General features: G+C 40.1%; 1 protein-coding gene across 1 annotated transcript; it reads left to right on the top strand.

Moving 5' to 3' along the window:
- The first annotated feature begins 12 nt into the window (after positions 1-12).
- On the top strand, positions 13-27,844 carry LOC134172219 (BOS complex subunit NOMO1). The gene is made up of 31 exons (XM_062635187.1): positions 13-229; positions 627-716; positions 1,990-2,035; positions 2,469-2,569; positions 2,693-2,799; positions 2,990-3,062; positions 3,590-3,742; positions 5,221-5,358; positions 6,133-6,222; positions 6,851-6,956; positions 7,360-7,510; positions 8,711-8,888; positions 9,866-10,007; positions 10,832-10,963; positions 11,654-11,790; positions 12,064-12,151; positions 13,006-13,069; positions 14,146-14,241; positions 16,664-16,873; positions 17,190-17,272; positions 18,286-18,445; positions 18,566-18,692; positions 19,306-19,419; positions 20,078-20,205; positions 20,753-20,894; positions 21,840-21,923; positions 23,404-23,514; positions 25,354-25,455; positions 25,650-25,769; positions 26,504-26,596; positions 27,502-27,844. The coding sequence occupies exons 1-31, from the start codon at positions 86-88 to the stop codon at positions 27,631-27,633; spliced, it is 3,642 nt and encodes a 1,213-aa protein (XP_062491171.1). The 5' UTR covers positions 13-85; the 3' UTR covers positions 27,634-27,844.

Raw genomic sequence — 27,844 nt, 5'->3', positions numbered from 1 at the left:
GCACCCGGCCCAGCCTAGCCCGGCTCTTCCGGCAGCGCGGCAGGCGGCGCTGAGTCAGGGAGCCGGTGGTGGCGGCGGTGGCGGTATGCGGGTCCCGGCGGCCGCGGGGCTGGCGCTGGGGCTGGTCTGCGCGCTGTGCTGCGTCCTGGCGCGGGGCTCCGAGGACATCGTCGTGGGCTGCGGCGGCTTCGTCAAGTCCGACGTTGAGATCAACTACTCCCTGATCGAGGTGGGCGCCGCCGCCCGTCCCTTCAGCCGGCCGGGCCGCGCGGAGCAGGGCGCCTGGCAGCCCTGGCTCCTTGTGCTCTGTCTGCCAGCCTGCAGAGCCTCAGCCTGAGCGCCTGGCTGCGCGGCATGACCACAGCCCGTGTGCGCCACGGCCCCTGGCTGTGGTTGCGGCCTGGTTTCAGTTGAAGTAGGTTTTCCTTCGGGCATTTTCTTCGGAGTCCGGGGCTGAATTTATCCGGCTTCGCCTGGCAGATTGCCGTCTTCTTGCAATAAACCTTTTCGCTGTTACCCCCCTGGGACACGCGGGAGCTGTTGTGTAAAAGCACTTGGTTAGAGAATACCTGGTTCAGGCGTTGTTCACGTTTTCTTAAAGTATCTTTTTTTGTTGTTTCTTTTAGATTAAATTATACACAAAACATGGTACCTTGAAATACCAGACAGATTGCGCGCCAAACAATGGGTATTTCATGATTCCCCTCTATGATAAGGTAAGAAACTGAAATACCAGTGCTGTCTGCCCTGTGATGGAGGCAGGAACTGCCTCCACGTTAAGATCTGCCAGCAGAACACCCCCTACACATGAAACATTTGAATCAGGACATCATTTGTTTTGGTTTTGACCAAACTTTCAACTGTTTCTTTTTGTAATGCTAGTATTTTATTTCTCTTTGTTAAGTGTTATGAGAAAATCCAGGTAACTTTAGCTGCTGTGTTGCACTTATGCTGCTTATCTGAATGACTGCAGCACTGGGAGACTGAGTTACTGGCAACAGCCCTGTGCTAGCAGCAGTGGAAATACTGCACAGAAAGTGCAGCTACCTACGTAGTACAGTTAAAGCTTTTGGTTACCTGCCTATAGAAATGCAAATAAATTTATCAGAATGTGTTTTGATATGACTGAATTGAAAATAACTTGAATGACTAATGGCAGATGTTAAAAATGTCTTAAGGAAATAATACCAGAAAAGCTCAGAATGTATCAAAAGTTTGATGTCTGTTTAAGCTGGAAAGAAATTTACATTTAAATTAAATACAAGCTGTCCTCAGATGGTCTAAGTGTTTTACTCTTTAAAAGAGATAGTTAACTTGGGGATCAGAAATAGAATCATAAAATAATAGAATGGTTGTGGTTGGAAGGGACCTTTAAAGGTCACTTAGTCCAACCACAAAATAAACCCTTCCCTTCCCAGTCTAAGAATGTGAGATGCCTTCTGAGCTCTGTGATTTTGTTCTTAGGCCTTTCCATGAATGAATTTCAGAACATACGTGGCAGAATGTAATGTGGTGCCCACTGCTTTAAAGAGCATCCCTGTGTAGATGAATACTCTTTTGGTGCAGAGCTTTTAATAGGATTGAAATTTTTTTATCCCCTGTCTGGGCAGAATGATTGAGCAGGACCTCCTAGTGGAAATACTAAAGGCTGATTTAGAGCACATCTGTTGGGGCAGGTAGAGATACATTTGAACACTTTCTAACTGAGCTGCTTGAACATGAGCCAAGTGTGGTCTGGATGGAGTATAAACATGGTGATACTTAATTTTGGTCTTAGCTGGCTGGATGTGAGCCCAGCATCCCAGCCTGTCTGGGTAGATATTGCTGCTGCTTTGAATGGAATGTCTTAGGTATGAGAAAGGGAGAAGAGTGACACTTGAATCTTGTGTTACTCTGCAGCTTGATGCTTATGTTCTGACTTTTTTTTTCCCATTCTTAATTGTATTTTGATCAGTGAAGACAGTTATTGCTTTCTTATTTCATTTTTAGGGGGATTTCATTCTTAAAATTGAGCCTCCCCTAGGGTGGAGTTTCGGTAAGTGCTCGTAAGTCTTCTTACAATAGGGTAGTGTATCTGCAATGTGAGACTTAACTATCTCTGACTTGCAGTTGGCAGGGAAAATCAAGTGCTTTTCTAGAGAAATAAGCTTTACTGTATGGTTTTAACAACTAAAGTGTTCTTACTTTACCAGAAGATAATAAGCTCTAAGGTAGACACTGACAAAGTAACCCATGAACTGAATCGAAGGAATGTGAGTTCTTGACAAAAATGGCTGCAGTGGGAGGAAGAGGATTTTCAACATCAGGGTTTCTGGGTGCTTTAACTTTGCTGAGGAAGGACTTCCACAGCAACCCTTGCGTGCTTGAGCTAATGCATTTCTGTGAGAGTTCTATAAAGCTAAAGCAGAATTGTTTCATGTTTGCTCTCTCACTAACTACCACGCTGTTTCATTGTGCTTCCCCTCCAGAACCAACCAGTGTAGACATCCATGTGGATGGCATTAATGACATTTGCACAAAGGGAGGTGATATTAACTTTGTGTTCACAGGGTTTTCTGTGAACGGAAAGGTTAGTCTCCTTTATCTTTATTTATTCCATTTTATGCTAATTCTGCCTTCAGAAAAACATTGTACTTCAGCTCTGCAAGTTATTTTTATCCATTTATTCTCTGGTTTCTGTTCATTTTGACAGGTTCTCAGCAAAGGTCAGACATTAGGTCCTGCTGGAGTCCAGGTTGTACTGAGAAATGCTGGCAGTGACATAAACATACAAGCAACTGTTACACAACCTGGAGGAAAGTGAGTGTGGGTGTTGCATACTTAATTCATCTGCTTGTTTACACAAGCTTCTTTCAATTCTGCCGTATCAACTGGGATGATAGCAGTTCTGAAATATTTTTTCTAACGTGCGTAGAGTCTAAGTTGTTTTTGTATAAAGAGATGTTTGTGACTCTTGCTGAAGAGATGTAACCTCTTTCTTGCCTTACAGGTTTGCTTTCTTTAAAGTGCTTCCTGGGGAATACGAAATCTTTGCATCTCATCCTACCTGGATGTTGAAAGAGGTTAGAGCCTACAAAAGTTCTGTTTCACCTGTTTGGTGAGGATGGATCTGCTAGACCGTGTATTGATCAGCTAGTGTGAGGAAGGGTTTTTGTGAGTAGACAAGATTAGTGGGGTTTTCAAGCATTTAATTTAGTTTGTCAAGAAACTGCCTTATGCAGGCCCAGTTTAGAGATAGTGGAGTCAGCCGGGGCAGAACTGGCAAATGAGCTCTTGCTTTTGGTCTTCTAATCTTACCCATTTTGCAAGAGCTCAAGTATTGTAGCAGATGCTCTAATCCCTCCCTCTCAGACTGCTTGCTTTCTGAGAAGCTCTGAGATCCCGACCCATTCCTAAATCAGTAAAACAGAAAGAATACTGTTTTGAAAAGTATCTTTGCTTTAGTGTCTTTGCATTTTGAGTAGCCTCTTTGGGCACTGCTTCTCTGGCCTCTGTTTCTGTTGTTGAGTGTACAACTTCTGATTGTTACTTGGGTGCTGTAAATGAGGTGCTTGCTTTTGATGGAGATATATGTGTTTCTGTATTTCAGTCAAACACAGTGGTACGAGTGACCAGTTCTAATGCTTATGCTGCTAGCCCTCTGGTTGTTGCAGGCTACAATGTTTCTGGGTCAGTACGAAGTGATGGAGAACCAATGAAAGGGGTCATGTTTCTCCTTTTCTCTTCTTCGGTCACTAAAGAGGTAATGGTGTATCAATACCTTTTCAATATGAGTATGGACATAAACAGAAAGCAGCTAAATAGCTTCCAGATTCATATTGCCCTGATACTCGTCTCTGTCTTTCATTGAGCTTGGGTTATAGGAAACATAAACTGTACAACACCTCAAGCTGCATTTTTTGTTTGCTCTTTGCTTCTTCCCCCCCTCCATCCCCCCCCTGCCCCTTTCCAACAATAGCCTTTAATACAATATTTGTATACATTCTGAGTTTTCACATGACCTCCATGGAATTACTCAGACGTGTAACACAAGCCATCTCTTTCAGTGTTGCAAAATTGAGGCTTAAGGTCTACATATTTTTTGGACACGAGAAATTCTTTTAATTTCAACTCTTTTAAACTCTTCATTATTATAGAATCATAGAATAGTTAGGGTTGGAAAGGACCTTAAGATCATCTAGTTCCAACCCCCCTACCATGGGCAGGGACACGTCCCACTAAACCATGTCACCCAAGGCTTTGTCCAACCTGGTCTTGAATACCGCCAGGGATGGAGCGTTCACAACTTCCTTGGGCAACCCATTCCAGTGCCTCACCACCCTTACAGTAAAGAATTTCCTCCTTATATCCAGTCTAAACTTCCCCCTATTTAAGTTTTAACCTGTCACCCCTTGTACTATCACTACAGTCCGTAATGAAGAGTCCCTCCCCAGCATCCGTATTATGGTCTTCAAACAGCCAGGTTCCCCACCAATCAGGCTGCTCAGGGGCATAGAAAACTAAGACCTGAACTGAAGCTGGGAACAAGTGCAAAATACGATAACAGTTCACATCATGTTATTGATCTGTATATTCCTTGTGGGTCAGCAGAGTTGAGGGCTATAGTTTTAGGACTATTTTTCTGGTTACACATTTTAGCATGTTAAATGTTGGTTAGTAAATGCGTTCCCTCATGAGGGTGATGCTTCTCCATGTTGGAAGACCAGCTTCTGGCACAAGATGTCGCCAGACAAATCCAGAAATTCACTATATGGGAGCTGTAATCTGTCTTCAGCATGTGGTCTTAATTGCTTTTTGACCTCTTGATGTGAAGACAAAGTTCAACGGCTTCTCTTGCCACCTTAAAAGTGTGTTATGAAAAGAATGTGAAACATTTGGACATGTGCTGTGTTTTTTAGAGCTCTGTTCTGTAATACTAACCTTGTCCGCAGAACTGAAGTCAGTTGATGTTAAGACATGCATTGCAGTTCTGGGGTACTGGGGAATGCTGAATTTCCATATTTTCTGTCCTAATTACTCTGAAGTTGATTATTGGCTGTTTTTTCTACCTTTTACCTACATGTGGATATTAAGGTGTGCTGTCAAACCTTGCCTCTAAAATGGTTTTGTACTTCGTATTCTTCATTCACAGTATAGGATTTTGAACCCTCCTACATCCCCCCGTAATTACTTTCTCTCTTCTCCCATGAGAAAAAAGTTGTTTTGCATTTATTGCCACAGGATGTTGTGGGCTGCAGTATTTCTCCTGTGGATGGATTCCAGTCAAGAGATGAGTCTCTTTCCTATTTGTGCAATGTTGTATCAAAAGAAGATGGATCTTTCAGCTTTCTTTCTCTCCCGAGTGGGAAATACACTGTGGTAAGTATCTAGGAAGTTCATTATTTGTCTGTATGTTGATTTTTTTTTTTTTCCCCAATTTCATTTTCTAAATGCATAACTTTATAGCTGTTAAATAGTTGAAATATTTTGAATTTGATGAAATAATCGGAATAGGAACCTCCAACCTAAAGTATATAACACTGAAATAAGTTGCTGTAATAGGGCTCTGTGGTGTGGTTTCTGGACTAATTGCAAATCAGGCTCTGAGTTACCTGAATGCACTGGCCAGTCACAGAACAACACCTAGAGGCTGCTGGGAGACTGGAAGTTTCAATTTGCTACAGCCTCAATGTCCTTTAAGTTCTCTTGTTTTCTTTTTGCCTGTTCTCTTTATTATATGCAGGTAGTTTAGGAGCATGGTTGTCTGTGCAGCACTAGAGTGATGGTCCTGCATTCTCAGTCTGTATGCTTTCGAAGTGAGATTCAAACTTTTCTTAATTCCTTTAACCCTTCTAGTGATGATACAATGTCCTATTTGTAAGCCTTTGCACATCCAAGTACCTTTCCTGTATTCTGAGTAGATGGTTTCTTTTATGCCTCTTCAGATAATCTCATATGGTTTCCATCAGACACTCTTGAAATACTGCCCTTATTCTTGTCTCCATCCCTCAGAGTTATTTTTCCCAGGAAGTTTGCAGCCCATTTGATCTTTCATAGAGGTGTGTGATGGTGATAAGGACATGGAAAACGGTAAAGGAAAATAATTCTGTCATCATTGCTTCTTAGGAGTCAAAGTCATATGTCTTCTTTCAGATACCTTTCTACAGGGGAGAGCGAATTACCTTTGATGTTGCGCCATCTAGGTTGGACTTCCTTGTAGAGCATGACAGTTTACAAATTGAGGTAGGGCATTCAGAGGAAATAATATTTTTGTGCCGTTCATTCCTGTAAAAGTGTAACTGATCTTAGCAGAAAGGAGGTGTATTATTAAAAAAAACTTCTTTGCAAGAAGTTTGAAGACATTGCTGTGCATATCCTCTTGTACAGCAGGTAGAAGGCAACATCTAGCATCATGCTGTATTTCTGCACTCAGTTCCTGTTACCAGGAAGAAACAAAATAGGAAGAAGTGGTCTGCTATGCTCACTTATATGTCCGTGTTGCAAACAGGGCAGTAATCTTTCGGGTTGCTTAAATTTTCTCATTCAGATTGTCAGATCTCTGGAGAAGGGCCTGTAGGCTTTTATGGTTTGCAGAGTGCCTTGTGTAATGGCATTATGATCTGGGATTTGGGTCTTCTGAACTGTCCTGATGCAGATAAATTGAGAATTGGTTCCTGTACGTAGGGCAGTGGTATGCCTGGAGACTGATACGTACTTTCATTATGATTATCTTGCTGCTTTCTTTTTTTCTTAAAGCTGGAAATAAATTTTCTTTATATATATGTGTGTGTGGGAAACAGTGTTGATTGCTGTAGGTGTGTTTGCTTTCACTGAATAAAGATTAATGTTAACTTTTTTTTCCGTATTTCAGCCTGTTTTCCATGTGATGGGTTTCTCCGTCACAGGCAGAGTGTTGAACGGTCCTGAAGGAGAAGGAGTTGCTGATGCCACTGTGACTCTGAACAATCAGATTAAAGGTATCCAGTGGTCTTGGTCTTTGTTTCTACAGGGAAGCCTTTATTAAGCTGAAGTACAGTAGTAGTGTTTGAGATGGAATTAATACTTCAGGATAATACACTACCTCTGTTGCCATTTATTTGAAAAAGTGTTTTTCATGCAGTTGATTAATTCTGCATTTTCTGGCTTAGATGAGAAAATTAGGTTTTCGTTTATTTCGCTGCTGAAAATTTCTTAGTTTCTTTCACCCCCGTGCCAAATTGTGCTTTTAAATACAAAAATGAATGTTGGTCTAGTATGAAAGCTTAATACTGTTTCTTTGTTGTGCAATATAAATTAAAATAGCATAAAGCTCTTTTGGCACATAAGGACAGACAGTCAACGCATGCTCTTTTTTTTAACTCTTCTTGTTATTTATTACAGTAAAAACAAAAGCTGATGGCTCTTTCCGCCTTGAGAACATAACAACAGGTACATACACAATTCATGCCAGGAAAGAGCATCTGTTCTTTGATACTATTACTGTGAAGATTGCACCAAACACACCTCAGCTAGCAGACATCATTGCAACAGGGTATGTACTGGTGATGGGATAAAAATGTCATTTGTTATGTAGACAAGGTCCTTTCCCATGTCATGCCCAGACTTGTGTACTGTTGTCAGGAGCTAAATGTTACTTGAGAAATTCAAGGTAAATAGGACACTGTGAGTGCTAATACGATAATACTTTGCTCAATACTAGTTAAGGCTTAAAGTATGCACTTAACCTCTTCCTTGCAAATGAAGATGCCAAGATATGGGTACATTGAGCAGTTTTAGAACGTTACGTGAACCAAGTGGCTTTGTGCCACTGATACTGCACCTCAGATAGTCTCCTTATGTGCAGGAGTGGGCTTCCATAGCTGTCTGGTGCTGTGGTATACCAAACATCTATATTTTATTGCTCACTCTCAAGGTCATAGTTGTCTTATGTGAATAATCCTTTTCTTGTTTGTGATTCTTTGCTGGGCATCAGCCAGCGTAATGAGAGTGAGGAAGGCAAATGGGGCATGATTCAGTGTCCAGGAGTTTATCCTGACGAGGAAATAGCAGCAGCCTCTCAGAGAAGTGAAAACTAGGACCTTAGTGAGGCAAATGGCAGCTAGGTCATACAGACTTAGGTAGTTAGTTAAAAAGAAAAAATCCATGTGTGGTATTAAATGATCAGTTACAGGGGTTGTTTTCAGTCACTAAATATGTGCTGTTGAAAGTGAAAAGTAAAACTTAACAGCTTCTAATTTGGCATCTTGTCTTGTTTTTTTCACAAGTGTAGGTGTACTAGGGTTGTGTTCCAGTGAATTACCTATCATATTTGAGGTCTTTCACACAAATCATTTCAAACTATTTAAAACCTGAAGGATGGCAATCCTGAGTCAATTGCTGCCTGGGGAGAAAGAAAAGAAAAACAGGAAAAAAGGCTTGAAGTGATTGGGTTAGTGATGGGGAAAAGTGAAACAAGTTGCTTGCAAATAGAAATGTAGCATAACATCATGGTAACTTTATAAAATAAAAGATCTCATTAATCGTACATGAGTTTGTATTTGCTCCACTGTGTTTGCTTACAGTATCTCTTTTGTATGAATACTCTTTCAGGAGAAATCCATTTCAATTCATGTGTTAGGACCTCAACACAGTGTGGCTTACTTTTTAAGGAAGGTGTTTTAAAACAAGGTTTTCTTTTATGAGCTCTGTCAAATCAAGATACTTATATTGATGGCTGGCTTTTATGTAACAGATTCAGTGTGTGTGGCCGGATCTCAGTAACTCGTTTCCCTGACACAGTCAAACAGATTAGTAAATACAAGGTAACCATGATGCCTCAAGATAAGGACAAAGCATCACTAGTTACGACAGAAACTGACCCACAGGGAGCATTTTGTTTTAAGGCAAAATCGGGGACATACAACGTTCAGGTAAGAAGAAGCTTCCATTTCTTTGTTATAGGACTGCTGGGAGGTTTTAGAGATTTTAAACATTTAGTCTCAAAAATTTGTGAAGTTAAATTTAGATTTTTCCTGGTCTTTTTCTCCTGTTTGCACTATTTAAACAATGGCAGTAATTTCCTTTTTTTTCCATTAATAAGCTGAGATTCCCATGCTCCTTGTTCTTTACACTTGTTAAAAGGAGATCAGGCCATTTCGGTTGAAAGCTCTTATTTCTCTCTCCTTTTAGTTGTGATATCCCTTAGACTTCTTCTTAAATTAATATATTATCCTATGAGACATGTAATGTTTACTTTTCTCAGCTGCCTAAATGCTTCCCGAGAACTTGTAGCAGAACCACCATGAATTTTGCATTGTGGAAGATACTGCAGGCTGGAAGACAAGGAAGTGCATGGTTATAATCATGGAATCATAGAATAGTTAGAGTTGGAAAGGACCTTAAGATCATCTAGTTCCAACCCCCCTACCATGGGCAGGGACACCTCACACTAAACCATGTCACCCAAGGCCTCGTCCAGCCTGGCCTTGAACACCGCCAGGGATGGAGCATTCACAACTTCCTTGGGCAACCCATTCCAGTGCCTCACCACCCTTACAGTAAAGAACGTCTTCCTTATATCCAATCTAAACTTTCCCCTGTTTAAGTTTCAACTTAACTTTCCTCTGTCCTCATAGATAATGAAATAGGCTAATGCAGAAGCATCATGAAGTTCAGACTTTTCAAACTGAGCTGTTTGGAGGATATTTAGCTCAGTTTTATTGTCATTCTTTGGAGGATTTTTATTACAGAATTTTGGAAAGCATATTTGGGAGACTAGTTTTGCTTTGCTGGGATTTACAGTAAATTTCCATTTTCTAATTTCTGGTAAGAGGATCAAACTCAGCAGAGTGGTGTATTTCGACTAGTATCTAAAGCTGGTGGTGTCTTGATATCATATACTCCACAGGTGATTATTCCAGAAGCTGAGACCCGAGCAGGATTGGCTTTGAAACCCAAAATGTTCCCTGTTACTGTTACAGACAGACCAGTAATGGATGTGACCTTCTCTCAGTTTTTGGCTTCCGTCTCAGGGAAGATCTCTTGTTTAGGTGAGCCAGTTCTGAAAGTGAAGTGGAAATGAGAACAGAGAACTTTAGCACTGCATGTGTGAATGAGTACTGTTTAGATCAAGACACATCAGCTCTTTTTTTGGGAGACCTTACAGCCTGGTGATGTACCTTAATAAAGTTTGAAGTAAAGTTATGTACCTAATTTTAATGCTTGCTAGGAATAAGCAAGTATTCCTTCCTCAGGAAGGAATTCTGACCTCTTTTCTTCAGAAGATGTGTAAGTTCTAGAAAGAAATGCTCCTGGCTGACACTTTCTGTACTGTACATCAATCAGAGGAGTATTGGAGGCGAAAAGACATCAAGGAATAAAAAGGCAGGGCATGGAAAAACCTGTAGGCTAGAGGCTCAGGCTCTCAACAGAAGCTTGCAATCTCTATTCTTTTTCGTGAGCTTTTACTCTTTTGTTTTAGTATAAGGTTTCTCTCTGCTGCTATTTTTACTGATTTCAGCAGATGATGATTGGAGCTTGACTTTTTTCTCTCTGAATCCTCTCTGCACTTCATGTTTTGTCTCTCAGGTGTTTACTGGGCCCTATAGTCTCTGCAGAGCAAGGTGGGCCCAGGGATTTAATGTTGGCCTCTGGTTGTTGCTTGCCATATTCTTTTATGATTAAAAGTCTCAAACTTTGTGAAGAATTCAAAAAAAGCACTGGTAAAAATGTGCTTAGGATATAAGAGTTTTAATTGGAAAGATTCTCTACTGGAAGAGAGTTATCATTTTAACCTTAGTACACATGAAGCTTGCTTGGAGGCCAAGCTGGCAAGCCAGAATGCAGTCTCATTTTCTCTGTCTTTTCTGCACAGATGCTTGTGGTGATCTGGTGGTGACCTTACAGTCAATGAGCCGCCAGGGTGAAAAACGCAACCTGCAGCTCTCTGGAAGCATGGACTCAGTGGCCTTCACATTTGAAAATGTGCTACCTGGCAAATACAAAGGTTGGGTTATGGGGAACTACTTGAAGTCTTACCTTGGTAGCTAAATTTGTGACTTAATCTGTATACTTCTGTTAATAGATACTGTTTGCAGTATGCCCACCATGGAACTACTTTTGAAACTTAAGAGGATCATGAAAAATACAGGAGTTGTTGTGGTTTAAACCCAGCCAGTAACTCAGAGCCATGCAGCTTAATAATGAATTTATCCCAAGCCTAAGATTAGGGGCAGACCCTGCTTCCAGAATACTTCTCCTAAGAGCAGCATGTGTTTTGGCCAGCCTGCCTTGGTCTCCTACAGGAATAAATTGTTTTCCAGAGAAAGGTGTGGAAGCAGTGTATACAGATTGCTCTTTTTATACATGAGTCAGAACATCTTTCCTCCTGATGAAATTGGAGGTTAGGTTCTGATGTCCTGTAGGCTTCTTTGACTGTCACAGTGGTAATGCACATTGCAGAACTTCCCAGGGTGACCAGACTTCATTAATCCTTTTTATAATAGCTTTTCTGTTATGAGACATGCTGGATTCTTGGTGATGCTGCAGTGAGACGGGTCTATTCCAGCAGTCATTGTCTGGCTTTGAAGTTTATTGTCAGGGAAGTTAAAGTGATATGAGCTTTTTGTACCACAAAACCTGCTCTTATTCACGCAGGTTTACATTACTAAAATGCTTTGTGTGGTGTATATTCTAGTCAGCATTGTACATGAAGACTGGTGCTGGAAGAATAAATCTTTGGAGGTGGAAGTCATGGAGGAAGATGTTTCAGGAGTGGAATTCAGGCAGACTGGATATATGCTGAGGTGTTCCCTTTCTCATGCAATTACACTGGTACGTAGATAACGGACATCCTTGTATTTTTTTAGTAGATTTGTGAAGGTAGGTTGGGATATGCTTGGAGTCAAGCTTTCTTATGTCTCTATGCAGTCATAAAGCACAACAACATTCATGTTTTGAGTGCTTTGAGATTAGTCTCTCAGATTTAGTGAAATGGTCTTATGTTAACTGCTATGAAAGAGAAGCATTAATGTATGTTTAGGCAAATGCTGTTTTAATTTTGTTGTTTGGAAGTTAGTAACAGTGAATTGTGTTGTGGCTTCACAGGAATTTTATCAGGATGGAAATGGACCAGAGAATGTTGGTGTTTATAACTTGTCCAAAGGAGTTAATAGATTCTGTCTCTCAAAGCCAGGTAACAGCTCTAAAATGTTAGTTTAAAAAACAAAAGAAACCAGTCAAGTAATACTGATGGGAATTAAAAAGAAATCTCTTGTGGTTTCTGAGAGGCATTATTTCATTTATACATATGTGTATATATATATGTATATAGATGCTCTGTTCTAAGTTTTTGGAATTTTCGTGTTATTTAGTCCTTTACTTAAATACAGATTCCAGAAGTAAAATAATTATTTTCTTTTACTTGGTGAAGGGCTTTGATCTCCAGTGAATGAAGAGCGTGTTCAAATAACCTTGATCATATGGGTTTAATTTCAATACAGGATTCTTGAGGTATAACTGGTAAAAGTACCACAAGGTTATCTATAACAAGAAAAAATAATGTTTTTAAATTAGATTTTTTTTCCCTGTTAACATCTTAGAGCTAATTCTCTGTTAGGCCACCTTAGGACAACAATTAACGAATTTATTTGGTATTGATCCAATTTTCAGCTTTGAACATTTAATCCTTAGAGCCATTGGTTTCATTCACAATACAATAACACAATAGTTCTATAATTAGTCAACGAGTATTAGCTATGGGACCATAATAGGTTACAGCTGAGCTTGTTTGATTTGTTCCATTTGTAATTATGTTTATCTGTGGTGATGCCTAATTGTGTTTTATGTCAGCATGCATGAGAAATTGCACAGCTTCCAATAGTGATCTGTGACTGTATAGAAGCAAATTAATTGACAAGCATTTGTGTGAAAGGGAGATATATAGTCAGATTTTATAATTGCTTCTGTACCATGGGTCTCTTGAGAGTGCAGCCAACACACTAACCTTGAATTTTTCCAGCGGATCATTCTCTGACTTAATATTTACAGGTGTATATGAAGTGACACCACGTTCCTGCCACCAGTTTGAACATGAGTATTACACTTATGACACGTAAGAGCCTATCGATACGCTTCCATAAAGCTTTCTTCTGCTGCAGCAACTTCAGGATGTGTTTCAGCACTTCAGGATGCGTTGCTATGACTGTCTCTGACCAATAGAGGGGAGCTTTAGGAAAATGTATCAGACGTTCACCTGCATTTTTGAGTCTTAAGAAAATAGCTAATGATAGGCTTAAAGATGCTTTTGGTATTTTAACTGGATGTTTTTGTCAGCCTTTTGTCTAATACTGGTTTCTTTGTTTTGTAACAAAGGAGAGATATTACAGTGGAAATTGTTGATCACCTGAGAGAGTTGAAATGCAAAAGATGGGATAGTAAGTTTACTCAGAGGCACGTACTTACTGTTGTACATCCCTAGAGCCATGACTCTCTGGTGATTTGATTCCTCTCTGTCCAGTTTTTGCAAGCTGAATAAGTATTCACCCTAATGACAAGTAAGCAGTGCTGATCTTCCTAGGATAGCCATGTTTTACTAGTTATATATAGGTTGTGGTCTGGCAATGTGCTTAATGGCTCTTTGCTTCCAAAAAGAGTATTTCTGTTCCCAGACTACTTCTAATTCATGAACATGGCAGAAAATGAATTCAGCATTAAGATCTTTTTCTTTTCTGCTGCGCTAGTGTATCAAAACTGATGCACTCAACAGGAGAGCCAGCACAGCGTGAGTGAATGGGTAGAAGCAGAAACCCTCTTTCAGCAGCAAAGCACTGTCAGGCTTTTGGCATCTTGGTGAACTATGTCTAATATGACAAGCTTTTGAGTGTCCTTCTGTTGTGTGTAAAGTACATATGAAATCAAGTCAGCTTTAGTTTGAGAAGAAGCAGGAGGAACAAAGGAAGGACTTGGTTTGGCCTGTTGTCATGCCATAGTTTGGGGTTCAGAGCTGGAAAATGCTCCCTTTCCGATATGCTAATATCTCAGCACTACAACTTTGCTGAGTAATCTGTATGTTATCTTTTATAAAGCACTTCTGACTTCGAGATGAGAGCATAAACTTTGCTAAATAAAATTTGGTTATTTTCTTTAGGAGGGGGACCTTGAATTCATCTCTGTCACTTTGATTTACAGGTCCTCTCCTAGCATACTGACGCTCACTGCGATTCGACACCATGTCCTTGGCACGATTGTAACAGATAAACTGATGGATGTGACTATTACTATTAAGTAAGAACAAAGAAATCTTGGTGCTATAAAAACTGGAAGAAAGACATCTCTCTCATAAAGCTTTACTCTGGTTTTAATACCACAGTGGCTGTTTTCTAAAGGGATGGCATCCAGCTCTAGACTGCAAGAGGTTTTTATGCTGAGATGTGCTTTGAGTTCTTTGTAGATAGGTAAATACGTCCTAGCTGTTGTTTTGAATGTTGTCACTTCATTTCAGTATAGTCCCTTTCTGCTTGTGTGTCATGATAATAAGGGATTATTATCTGAGTTTTTGCGCTTTAGTGAACTGAAATTTCAGAATTCAGGGGTATTGTTTTAGCTTCCATCTGAGCTCTTTTAGCACTAGCATCTATTTTTTTCTCTTTTTTTTTTTCTTGTTTCCTCAGAATGAGTATCTGCTGCTTTAGAGCATTGTTGCCGGTGTGAAGAGGGTTATAAAAGGAAAACCACGCAGAGTGATCACACACTAATGAGCCAGTTTATGTTTAGCTGAGCAGACAGCTCACTACAGAGCACTGATTTGGGAACAGCTTTAATTGTATGAGGTGCCAGATCTGCCTGGAAGTGTCTGATAATGATGAGTGCTTTATTAATGCTCTGCTGATGTCTCCTTGTTCTAGACTATGGGTTCTCAAACTTTCTGGAGTGTAGAAATATGTTTTCAGAGAACAAATTACCTGCCGAGCGTTCCCTTGAATTCCCTGAGTTTGTTCAACCTATAACTGCAACTACTGAGCAACCACAGCAGTTGGAAAAGAAACATCGAGACAACAGAATGCCATTAGGATTTTAAAAACAACTTAGTGAGGAGATTAATATTGTACTGGCCTTCTAGGCTGGTTGTTTCTTTTGAGACAAGTGCTTTGAAGGCAGCTCAGTTGCCACAGCGTGTCTGTGTTCAAGCCTACCTGAAGCTTTTCAGCCAAAGTCCAATTTGTGAAGTGGCATCAAAACAAAAGGAACAGCTCTGGATTTAAAAGCAAGCCAGTTGTTTTTAACAAGTTTGTTAAAAACAGATCCATGGTAGGGATCTGTTAACTTTCAGTTAACCAAAACAACCTGAACAACCCCAACTAAAAATAAAGCTGATTCTTAACACTTTTTGATGATGGCTTGTTATGCTTGGAAATAACACTGTAGTAATTTACTATGGATATCAGGAGAATGTATGTGTGTTTATAGGTTTTAAGACAATTTTTTTATATATGTTTCTGTATTGTCTCTGGACTGCAGAGAAATAATTTAAAGCCTTGGTGAAACTTAGTGTGGTAGGTTAATGGTATCTGTTCCTCTTAAAAAAGACAGAATATAGGTGAAGACTGACGCGGGAGAGAGAACTATCCTGATAATCTAAAGTGGTTGCGGCGAAAGTAATCATGATCATTGCAGTTCACTCCTCGTAGAGAATTTTGCAATGTTCTCTGGCAGTTTTTCAGACTATTGCAAAAGAGACAGAAGATAAGATACAAAGGATGGTTGGAGACTAGAATAAATTGCTAGAAAAGAGAGGGTGTAAGATCTGGTAAAGGGAAACAAGATGCATTGTTCTGAGCTGATAGAAATAATGTGGTTAAACTTACCTAGCAATCTCTTCAGTGGACAGCAACAGGATAGCTGGATGGTTCAGATCTATAGGGCAGATAGGTTAGAACTCAGAGCTCTTCCTGGGAATTGCCAACTATTGGAAGTATTTATTTGTGATAGAAGTTGTTTTCTCCTGGTAGACTCCTGAGAGGTAGGTTCCGAGGGAAAGGTCCTATTATGAATAAAAATAGGGAGCTGACCTGCCTTTTTGTTTATTTTGTGTAACTCATCCTTTCTGTATTAAGCTGCTTGTCAGGTTTGGAATTCCAGCTTTTCTTTCTCAGTTTAGGGCTTTGTTAAAAGTACTCTTGCAGACTCAAAAAATGTACCACCCCTGCTGGCTTGTCAGTGCTGCTGTGGGAGGTTGTTGCCCCCCCAGCAGAGCTGGTGTATGGTCCTTGGTACAAAATCAAGACTGCTTACCATAAGCTAGGCTAAGATGCTGGACGATGCAAAGTGGTTGATGTGTAGGCATATGACACTGGCTCTGCAGTGGGATGCTGAGGCACGCAGGAGAAGGAGGCAACAGGGATGTAGCTTCTTGAATGGTTATTGCATGATGAGGTAGAATTTGTGAGAGTTGCAGATAGGTCCTTTCCTGCTAGGGCAAGTAGGTCACCTGTAGTCCCTATGAATGTGCCTTTCTTGTAGTAACTGATTGATACAGAGGCTAAAAGTTTTAGCTGTGCTTGGAATAAATTGCAGGAATTGATTTAAAAAAGAAAATAAATCCTAGCACTTGTCTGCTGTGATATAAAGGCAATAATTAACAGATAAAACAAGCTTTTATCCCTCCATGTGGAAGGAGCTGATTTTGTTTTCTCCCCTGTGCTTTCAGGTCATCCATTGACAGTGAGCCTGCCTTAGTTCTGGGGCCCTTGAAATCTGTACAGGAGTTACGTAGGGAGCAGCAGCTGGCAGAAATCGAGACCCGCCGACAGGAGAGAGAAAAGAAGGGTCAAGAGGAGGAAGGAGCAAAGCCACCAGTGCAAGAAATGGTGGAGGAACTCCAAGGACCATTCTTATATGAATTTTCATACTGGGCAAGGTAATACCAAGCTCCAATGGACACGGTGTAATCTTTGTTCTATTGTTTGGTGTTGCCACCAGACAGAATAGTGATATATTCTATGCAGGAAGGGTGCTCTATGGGTACCCGTGCATGTTCCTGTTGACTGTCAGCTAAATGAAAACTAGTACCGTAGTATGAACTTTGCTTAGGTTATTGTTGGCACTTTTTCCTTGGGGTATTTCGATGGATTCTTGGGTCAATATGCACATGATACTCTGGATAGAATAAAATATTCTCTTCTACATGGGAGCTGCTAATTTTGTTTTCTTCTAATCTTATTTGTGTTTTACAGGTCTGGAGAGAAAATTACTGTAACACCATCATCAAAAGAACTGCTTTTTTACCCACCTTATGTGGAAACAGTTGTTAGTGGAGGTAAATATAAATAAAATCTACCTTCAAAGGAGTAGATTTTTAAGGCAGAAGGGTATCCATATAGGTGAATGTATGACTAGGTCTTCAAAGGTAATATTAGGAAAGTGTCCGTTTCAGCTATTTCTTTTGGCCAATTTCACTCTGAAATTTGGAAGCATTGGTATTTGGTAGAGGGTGCAGATACAGTTTGTATCAGCAGAATGTGCTTCCAAATGCTGAAAGACCACCTGGCACAAGAGGAAGGGCTAGATTTCTGGGTTAGATGCTCAGAATTGTTCATCTTACTCTCATTTAGACAAATAGTTGTGCAAAGCAATGTTTGTCATTTGAGTTTGTTCCCGAATTCAAGTTTCTGTTAAGTTTGTTGGTTGGTTTTGGGTTTTTTTTTGGTAGTAATTACAATAATAAAAATAGTCACAAAAAAGTAAATTTCAGAATTGTAAGGATTATTATCAATCGATGTTACTTGTAAGTCATTGTCCATCTTGCCCTCAGATTGCTCAGATGGTGTAAGTGAACAGACTTCGAAATCACTAGATAATGTTAAGTATCCCTTTTTATGTGCCTCTTTGTTGTACACGTTCTAAATATGTTGGAGAGGAGGCAAATAAAATGTTACTTATGTCATTAAACATGACATATGCTGGCCTGAATTTGAACTCAAAAGAATTTTGTCCAAGTTACGGGTAGTATCAGCTAGAAGGGCACGCTGTTGGAATGTTCTCCAGTACATGGCTGCAGTGCATGTAACTTAACAAAGCACTTAGCAAGTCCAGAATGTTCGTTTTGGAGATGAGCTTTTTAGCTTTGTAACTCAGATACTGATTTTGGGAGTGTTCTGGTGTTTTGAGATGTGCTGAGAGGCCATGCAATTGTCTTGGTTGATCTCTTATTCTGAAGTTAAAGAACATCAACTGGTCACTTTGGAAGTAGTTAAACTCTTGGTGTAAGACAAAGTGGTGAGTGTGTTTTGACTTTCTTGTTTGTGTGAAATCCCTTTTGCAATGACCAAGAGAGTTGTCCTGGAAAGCTGATAGAGATTCATGGAAAAGCAGGCTTATTTCTGGAAGGGCGAATTCATCCTGAATTGGAAGGTGTTGAGATTATCATTGGTGAAAAAGGAGCAACTTCACCGCTCATCACAGTTTTCACTGATGACAAAGGTGCTTACAGGTAATTAACAGATTAGTTTTGATCTTTTGGATTCTGTAGTTAAAATGCAGTCGTGACTTGACAATGTGTATGTGCTATCCAGGTGCTATTTTTATAAGAGTTCTTTCCTTTTATTTGAAGTGTTGGGCCACTCCACAGTGACTTGGAATATACAGTCACCGCTCGGAAAGAAGGGTTTGTTTTGACTGCAGTAGAAGGAACAGTTGGGGACTTCAAAGCTTTCGCTCTTGCTGGGGTGACGTTTGAGGTAATGTTATAAACACTTTGGGTTCTGAATGAATAGTGTTTGCAGTTAGAGATAGACAGGCAAAAAAGTTAGCTTACGTCTCCCAGCCAAACACAAATGGGTGTGGGATTTGGTGATAATCTTGTCAGGGGAAACAAGTCTCAGTGGATGACCTTAGTTGCAGGCCATGAGTTACCATGCAGAAGCTATTTTGCAAGGTTTATAGAGGGAAGGAGCCTGCACACCAAAAGACTGGGTTTCTTTGCTTATGTAGAGTTGGACCACATTCTCTCAATGATTTTTATCCCACAAGGTGATCTTTTCATGTGCAATCTGCTTCTAGTCTTTGGGATACTTTGTTCTAGCCACCAGCTGTCCTGTGAAGTGATAGAGAATGACTGCTCTGGTGGCACATGCTATACATGGCTGGGACTGCCCAGGTGGTGACAGCAGAAGCTTCTGTAGCTCTGCAGTCTCACAGAAAGGGATGGACTGCAGATGTGGCTACTTTTCTTCTGCTTGCAGCCGAACGCTCAGAGCCAGCCCATCCATGCACTCTGCAAAGGGCTTCTGAACTGAACCCTTCTTTGTAAAGCAGTCCTCACACTTAAAATTACTGCTTTTCCAAAAACAGATCAAGTCAGAGGATGACCAGGCTCTTGCTGGAGTTCTTTTGTCTCTCAGCGGAGGGGTGTTTCGGTCCAACCTCCTTACGCAAGATAATGGCATGCTGACTTTTTCCAATCTGGTAAGTTGAAATGAATTCTTCTGATTGTGGCTGCATGTGCAATGCTGTGTTACTTGCCCTCCAAAATAGGGATGCTATTGGCTCCCTTCAGTGGCAGGGGATGTAGGCCTCCTTTGAAACTGGAAACCACAATGAGCAATGTAGGTCCCTCAGACCGGACAACGCTTAAAATCTTACCAAGTGAAAGATGCAAAATCTAACCTAACGAGGTTCTTCACAACAGGTAGTAGATAATGTTGATGGATCTCAGTTACTAATTTGCAGTCTGTAAGCATGAAACAAGCCAATTTGTTGATGATCATTTGAAAGAAAGGAAAGAAATCTAATTAGATTATTGATCTGTGTATGTGCATAAACATGCCTGAATAGTTTCCTTGCAGACATCCTTCTCTCCTGGTCACTTCCTTCTCCTTGAGGTTTTGTGGTAAGGTTTTAGTTTCCTTTCACTCTTCAGGCTTTATCACCTAATGGAGTTTCATGGGTTTATTGCCCGATGTGCTCACTGTTTTTCAGTGTTCACACCTTTTGACCAGTTTAACCTACAGCTGGGATAGAGAACTTGAGCTCTTTAGGGAGCTCTTGCAGAAATACAGTTGTTTGGAGTTGGTGAATTTTTGTGCTGCTATCAGTAAACAGCTTGGTTTATGTCTCTCTGCAGAGCCCAGGGCAGTATTACTTTAAACCGATGATGAAAGAGTTTCGCTTTGAACCATCATCACAAATGATTGAGGTGCAGGAAGGACAGAATCTCAAAATTCGGATAACTGGATACAGAACGGCTTACAGGTCAGTGAAGCTGAAATGTCATGTAAAATGCTACCTACTCTGTCAGGAGGCATGGTGCAAAATATATGTCTTCTCCTGATACACCTCTGTTCTGAAGGTTTGGAAGGTACTTCTGAAGGCACAATATAACTTTGTTATGCTGTGTATAAGTACTTTTTTTTAGCCTTATCTCATGCATGTTGATATATAGCTAAGCCCAGATGGCAGGTCTGTAAGGAGAAGTATTGCTATGAAAGTGCTATGTTGGTGGCACTGGAAGTGGCTTGTGCTGCATCCAGTGGAAGAGGACTACTCTAGGGACCTGACTTCAAGTTCCTTCCTTTTCTTGCCCTCAGTGGTAAGTGCTGCTGTTCATGGAGGTCAGAGAACTTGGATTCCTGAAGTTGTGCTCTGAACTGCAGCCAGTTCTACACATTACAAGTTCACTTTCTCCATGCTATGCTAAATATATTAAGTACTTTTTCATGATTTATACCAATAAAATATATTAAAAATGTACATCAATTTGCAGCACATCTGTAGCAGTTGGTTCTTTTTATACCTCTAGCTGTTATGGTGCGGTTTCTTCTTTAAATGGAGAGCCTGAGCAGGGGATCTCAGTAGAAGCTGTGGGGCAGAAGGATTGTAGCATCTATGGAGAAGACACGATAACTGATGAAGAGGGCAAATTCAGGCTACGTGGCCTTTTGGTAAGGATGAGAATGCTCTCTCTCATTTACTTTTATGTTAATGTGATAATGGAGCAATAAAATGTTTTATTAATTAACTTCCAATTTCTGTTTCCCCATCACATTTGCTAGCTTAGATTCTCTTGAGTCTGTCTGTGTTAGGAAACACTGTTGTGTAGTAAATGTTGATTCTAGTAAAGGGGGATAAATGTATAAGTAGTAGAACAGGCTTTTAGTACAGAACTCTCTAGAACCTGCTGCTAGTACTCTGTGATGGCCTCCCACAAACACTGAACAGTTCTCATGACATGACCTGAGCCCCCAGGCAAGGTTCTGAATATGTCTAGCAGTTGTTCTGCAGTGTTCTGCTGTTAGAGCAAAAGAATTTGGGGAAGCATTTAGTTTCTCTTGTGAAAATACTGGGCCAGGATATTTGCCTGCTTAGGCAAAAGAATTTGGGGAAGCATTTAGTTTCTCTTGTAAAAATACTGGGCCAGGATATTTGGTGTATGTCTGATGTTGGTTGTTCAGCACGTATTTGAAGTAAGCTAATCTGCAGGAAATGTGAAAGCTGAATTTATTGGATATTTATTTATTTATTTATTGGGTTGGATAATATGCGTAGTAAGCAATTTGCTGAAGTAGAAAGTATTTGATCAGGTTTTACTTCTGTTTAATGTTTTCTTTCTAGCTAAAACACTTCACAGCAGATGATTTAACACTGTAATGTAATAAACTTGTGAAATTTCTGTGATAGCCTTTTCGTGTTTGCTGGCAGTAAACACCGTTAATAGTGTTCTTGAGTTAAATATTCTACTTGGGAAAAGGAAGACTTTAACTGGGTGAAGTTAGATCTGTTTGGGTGGTGTATCCTAAATGGAATGTTAGAAAATGCTCTTAATGTTTCCTAAAATTTAAGTGTGTATTATTCAGTGTTGGGATTTATCATCTGAATGTTGCTTTTAGCCTGGTTGTGTGTATCATGTGCAACTCAAAGCTGAAGGTAATGATCACATCGAAAGAGCTTTACCACAGCATCGGGCAATTGAGGTAATTTCTTTTTCTGTATTATAACTTAATTATGAAATGCATCTGACAGGGCATTATGTCTGTTCTGTCAGCAGCAATGTACTTGAATGCATTCTGTTTAGACAAGTGGCTTTCAGCAAGTTAGCTCCCTAAATACAGGCCCCATATTGTGTGATTCAGCACCATAGCTTAAAAGTGAAGTAAGATAAGCCCAAACAGTGAACAAGTGGAAAGGATTCTTTCACAGTCACAAAGACTGTACACCAAGAATCAAGAAAGTATATGTATAGAATACCTTTCAGGATTTCTTTATGCTGTGGAACAAAGCAGTAGTGACTTGAGGGTCTTATAAATTGTCATGTTTTCCTATCTATGTATTTAGTTACTGATTGATAGATAGATTTCTTTATGCTTTATTTGGTCCAAATCCTGCAGTCTTGATGTAGGTGAAATTTGTCATTCAGGCTAGCAAATCTTTATAAAATGTAATAATAAATTTGAATTGAAAACTGATGAAATGTTGCTAAATATTCTTTCATCCTTACAGATGCATATTAGCTGCCTCGCATTTCTCTCTTGACATCAAGTAAAGGTTAATTAGTCTTCGTTAGTTGTACAGAACTTTTCAGTGGGAGATGGTCATTATTTGAGCTCAGACACTCGCCTGACCAGGGTGCCCTCCTTTACAGCAAAAGAGAAAGGCAGAATCTTTCAAGTCCTTAGTGTCTTCCTGTTAAGAGTGCTTGCTGGTTGGGAAGGGGAAGAGCAAGCCAAATTCCAGAAAATCATCTGAAGGTTATGTATTGCAAATGACAGCTGTATGCAGTAGCTTGTACTAATAGTATCCTTGCTAGCCTGCCATTTTCTCCAGGAGAGAAAGGGTTTGAAAGATACCTGCAGGAAAAATATACAGCCTTAGTGGCACCAGACTGTTGATACAGCCCCTGGCCTAACCATAACCTGTCTGTTGCCATAGTTCTTATTTTAGTAAATGTCTTTCTTTACTCTGATCAGAGTTCAGATGTAGGAACATAAATGTTTCATATTTTAAACAATTTTGAAGAATATAAAGTTACGTATTTTCAAAGTAGGTTATATTATATGAGCATATTCCTCGTTAATTAACCGGATAAACATCCTAGCGTAATAATATGTATCTCTCAGCACAGATGCAAAATAGAGAGACCAGTGTTCAGGTACCAGGCCTTCCTTTGTATGTAACTCAGCCTCTTACAAAATAATGCATGCTTCTGATACTTCTTCCATTTTTAGTTTAACTTAATGCCATCAGTCCTGTACTGATAATGTCCAAGTCTTTAATTGCAAGCTGTTCACTCTGGAGGAAAAGTATTTGCACTTGGAAAGCCTTCAAGTTTCCATGTGGTTAGTATAGAACAAAATACACTTTTTGTTTTAACAGTTGAGCAGTATTTGTGTTGTGCTGGCTGTCCTGTTAACTGCTCCTGTGTTGGTAAAAACATGGCTGTGTTTTATGTTGCAGGTTGGGAACAGTGACATTGGTGATGTAAATATTATAGCGTTCCGGCAAATTAATCAGTTTGATTTAAGTGGAAATGTAATTACATCTTCTGAGTATCTCTCCACATTATGTGTAAGTTCAAGCCTTTCATCTTTGTTAAGTGTGTTTGCCATTGGTTTCACTGTTTTTTGGCAAGGTCACTGGAAATTGTTCATTGGCCAGAGCACACATTTAGTTCAGATTATGACTAATACTTTAATGAAGGTGAATTTGAATTCCAGGTAGAATTAAGATTCCAGTGTTCCTGACTGCTTGCTTCAGTGTTTCCACTTTTTTTTTCATGGGAGTATGTTTAAGAAATCCTTTGTTCTGGTTGGCCTGTACATTTCTGGGTCTTCTTCCCTGGCCTTAGGGAGAGCAAGACAACAGGGGTGAAATGAGTCCTCTGTACCAGAGAACAGCATTAATTCCTAAAATACGTGAAAGTTTTGACATGCATATCTGCTAGCAAGAAGATACCATGTGAATGCAATGATGCCATAGGACACATGGATTTAAAATACAGTTATAAGAGAGACAAATAGTAAAGCTGAAATTTTCAAAATTCAAAACACTGCACTATGAGCTGGAAAAAACAACCCCCATGATGTTTTTGGCTTAGCATGCAAATGCTGGAAGCACAGTAGTGTGGTAGGATTTACAGTACCATTTCTCAAGTTTGAAAGCTACGTACATTTGCATATAAATGTAATGCCTGGATTTATTTCAGACTAGTGTGTTACGCATCTCACCTGCCAAGTTCTCATGCTAAGCTGTTGGGCTTTTGGGAGACATCCAAAGGATCCAACACTCAGAGAAGGTGTGAAGGGAAAATGTATCACCTTACTGAAGAACACCTGAGCAAGCTTCCTATCTTTCTGGGGAAATCTATACCCTTTCAGTTCAGCCTAAGCAAACAGGAATGGATGTCAAAATTTGATTATAAGGAAGTTACAGGCCAGTACATGGTTCATATTAGGATGGGTCTTGCGTTGCATGTGATGCACATGTGCTGTTGATGAGTGCGTATCATCACCTTTGCTTTCAAGGCAGAAGTTCTTGTCTTTGAAAGATGTTCTGAGATTTGATACCGACACAAGCGAGTGGTTTTGCGACCTCAGTCTGTCCCTTTTGGTGACGTGGGCTTGATGAAACAACAGGAAATGCTCTGCTGACCTGTGGTTTGAGCTGCAACCACAGTAGCACTGAGCAGAAGTAATGAGAATTTAGTTGGGCTCTGCAACGAGAGCCAAGTCTTGCAGATACCTGATCCAGAGGTTTACAAACAGTGGTACAGGTGCTGCTTCAGAGTGGTCCACAAAGCCCATCACTTTGCTTACTGTGTCCTCTGGAGGAGGCACAGTGGCTGATAAAAATCGGTGTGTTCAGGCAGCCTCATGTAAGGAGGTGCTGCTGCCTCTACCAGCCTTACTTGACTGTGATACAATCCTCTCTTAATTATGCTGCTTTCTGAGCAGACTGTGTTTGCTGTGGACTTCAGGCCTGTTCTATAGCTTGAGAATGTCTAGCTTGTTAAATTTCAGTGTACAGAAATTGGAATCAAGCAAAATGAGCCTGTTGGAGAAATAGAAACAACCCCCAGCTGCAAATTCTATGAAGCTGCTGGGATTATTTAGAAGAATTAATTGGTTCTGGTTGATGCACAGCACAGGCTACTTTTAATACACTAGATTGGTGAAAATATCAGACATCAGTTACTCTGAATTACTTCAAGTTCTGTGAGAAGACTGTTTCTGTGACTTTTCGCATCCCAGATTAGAACAGTTCCAGGTGTTTTTATTTGGCAACTTTCTGTTTACAAAACACATGATGAATTTTGAAGTGCTTTTATCCCTTAAGATGTGGGATGTCTGAAATATCTATTGTGATGCTTAAAAGTACCTGGTTTGTGCTTTCTTCTTTCCTTCCTAGGTGAAGCTCTACAAAAGTGAAAATCTTGACAACCCAATTCATACAGTCAACTTAGGCCTATCCCTATTTTTCCATTTCCCACCACTGCTCCGAGATGGTGAGGTAAGGATATTGATAAATACTGAGCTTAGGTCATTTAATCTTTTTCTCTAAAGATACAGAAGTTTATTTCTGGTGTATTCGTGCTGAAGCGACCAATGTCTCGGAAGATTTGAAGCCTGTTAAACTGCCTTTAAATCTGATTTTGTCTCAGGCTGCTACTGATGCTCTATACTGAGTGTATTTTTTACCCACAGAATTATGTGGTGCTCCTGGATTCTACACTGTCTAAATCACAGTATGATTACACCCTGCCTCAAGTTTCATTCTCTGCTATTGGATATCATAAACACATTACACTGATCTTCAGTCCCACTGTAAGTACAAAATACTTAAATGTTCAAGTGTTCACCTTGAGAGCAATGGCTGGTAGCGTAGCCTGTATGTATTTTGTGGTCTTGATCAAACTTTCTATTAATGTAAATATAAAGAGGTTTATGAGAGGCATTAAAGTGACAATGAATTTGGCTTTGGCCACATTTAAGGCATCACCTGGTATGTTATGGGAGGCAGGTAAGGACGTCAGGAAGGTATTGAGTGTTTTTGCACTTCCGAACACAGTGCAGTCAGATTTAGTGAAGTGTTTGTTCTGTAACACTTAAATGATCTTCTGCATCACTGCATGCTCAGATGCCAGCAGAAAGTGAGGGAAACTTGAAATGGCAGTTATAAATGAAAGATGATGATGGACCTGGAAGATTTTCGTGCTAGTATGGTTGCTGTAGTATGATCACAGAGGTGTAGAAAGTAAGCACACCAGCAAACTGTAAAGTGGAGACTGACCATTAGTGCATTAGCTTTAATGAACAGCAAACCCCGGGAAGAAGGTAAAATATAAATGAATCTGACCAAGGGGACTGCTTTGAAGTTGAACCTAAAGTAAATTGCTGAAGGCAGCACTTAGAAGGAAGTCAGATGGGAAGGGCTGGACATGCCACATGATCCTACTGCTGATGTTTAAAGCTGAGGGGTTTCATAGCCAAAATGACTTAAAAAACCCAACCACAAAAAAAACCCAAAACCAAACATCCATGGTCCCCACTGTTTTCAGAGAAAGCTGCCTGAACAAGATATTGCCCAAGGATCTTACATTGCGTTACCACTGACTCTGCTTCTGTTGCTGGCTGGTTACAACCACGATAAGGTAGGTCATGGGTGTTTTTGTCTTCTCCAAATACTGTTGTCTTAACAATGAATACTTTGTACTGTGTTAAGTGAGGGTTTGTTGAAGTTGTTACCCAGACAGAGATGCAGTCAGCAGTCCTCTTATGTGACACATTTTAAGAAAAGCCACAGTGTAGCCATGTTATTGGACAGTTAACCTTCATTAAAAAAAAGTGTGATGGTGAGTTCCTGTGCCACTTCTGAACTTTTATCTTCTCATTTGATGGCTCTGGGAGAAAAAAACAATGTAGCAGCATTCAAATTCAGATAATCAGACTCAGTGACAATAGAAATGAAAATAATTATTTAATTTACTTCAGGAGCAATCAGACTGGAAGAAATCTTGCAAGTCATTGAGTCTGGTCTCTAGCTTTATACCCTCCCTAGTGATAAAGCTCTCAAGAGAAATATAACTACCTGCTATATAACCCCTCTGGCTTTGTTAACAAGCCATGCACTCCTAGTCTTCACTGATATGTCCGGGTTTCTGTTTTGCTGATAAGAGAAAAGAAGTTTGTCTGTGCTGTTTGATTTCCTCTCACAGGTAAGACAGCTCAGAACATGGGATTCTCTGGGATATTCTTTGCTGTCACTGAAAACAGTGGTGGTTTTCTAGACTCGGGACTCAAACTGCTGTTCTTGGCTGGATTACTGCAGGGAAAAAAAAGTTACTGACAAGCATTTTAGTTTTCAATTGTCAGAAATTTCCAGAAGTTTGGTCTGATTCCCTCCCAAGACTTGCTGCCATTTTCTGGTATCTGTAGATGTGCCACTTTTGCAACAAATTCTGTTTATCTGGGGATGCACAGGTCTGCAGAAGGTTTTCATTCACACCTTACATACCATTGTAATCGCAACCTGCTTCCCCTTCTTTTCTTTGCCTAGCTGATTCCCTTATTGCTACAGCTGACAACCCGGCTGCAAGGAGTACGTGCTCTCGGGCAGACTGGTTCTGACGCAGGTGGCTCAGAGGATGCAAAGAGGCAAACAAAAAAACAGAAGACAAGACGGACGTGAGATGAAGGGACTGATTTCAGTGGTGCTCTGTCAGACTGGAACCTGAGGAAGCAAAGCCACTAAAATACGCTTCTGTTGAACTTGTGGACTTTACATTGCCATTGCTATACGAGCACCGTTCTTCACACTAGCTCCATTTTGGTTGTAAATTTTCTATGGAGTCTACAGATTTCCTTGTTGTAAAGTAATAAAATGAATGCCTCTATTGTCA

Source organism: Pezoporus occidentalis, unplaced genomic scaffold (genome assembly GCF_034315485.1).
Source record: "Pezoporus occidentalis ecotype Australia unplaced genomic scaffold, CSIRO_AGI_Poc_V1 ctg113, whole genome shotgun sequence".
Lineage (NCBI taxonomy): Eukaryota > Metazoa > Chordata > Aves > Psittaciformes > Psittacidae > Pezoporus > Pezoporus occidentalis.
Note: the sequence above shows the minus strand (reverse complement) of the source record. Positions and strands in the feature narration are given on the sequence as shown.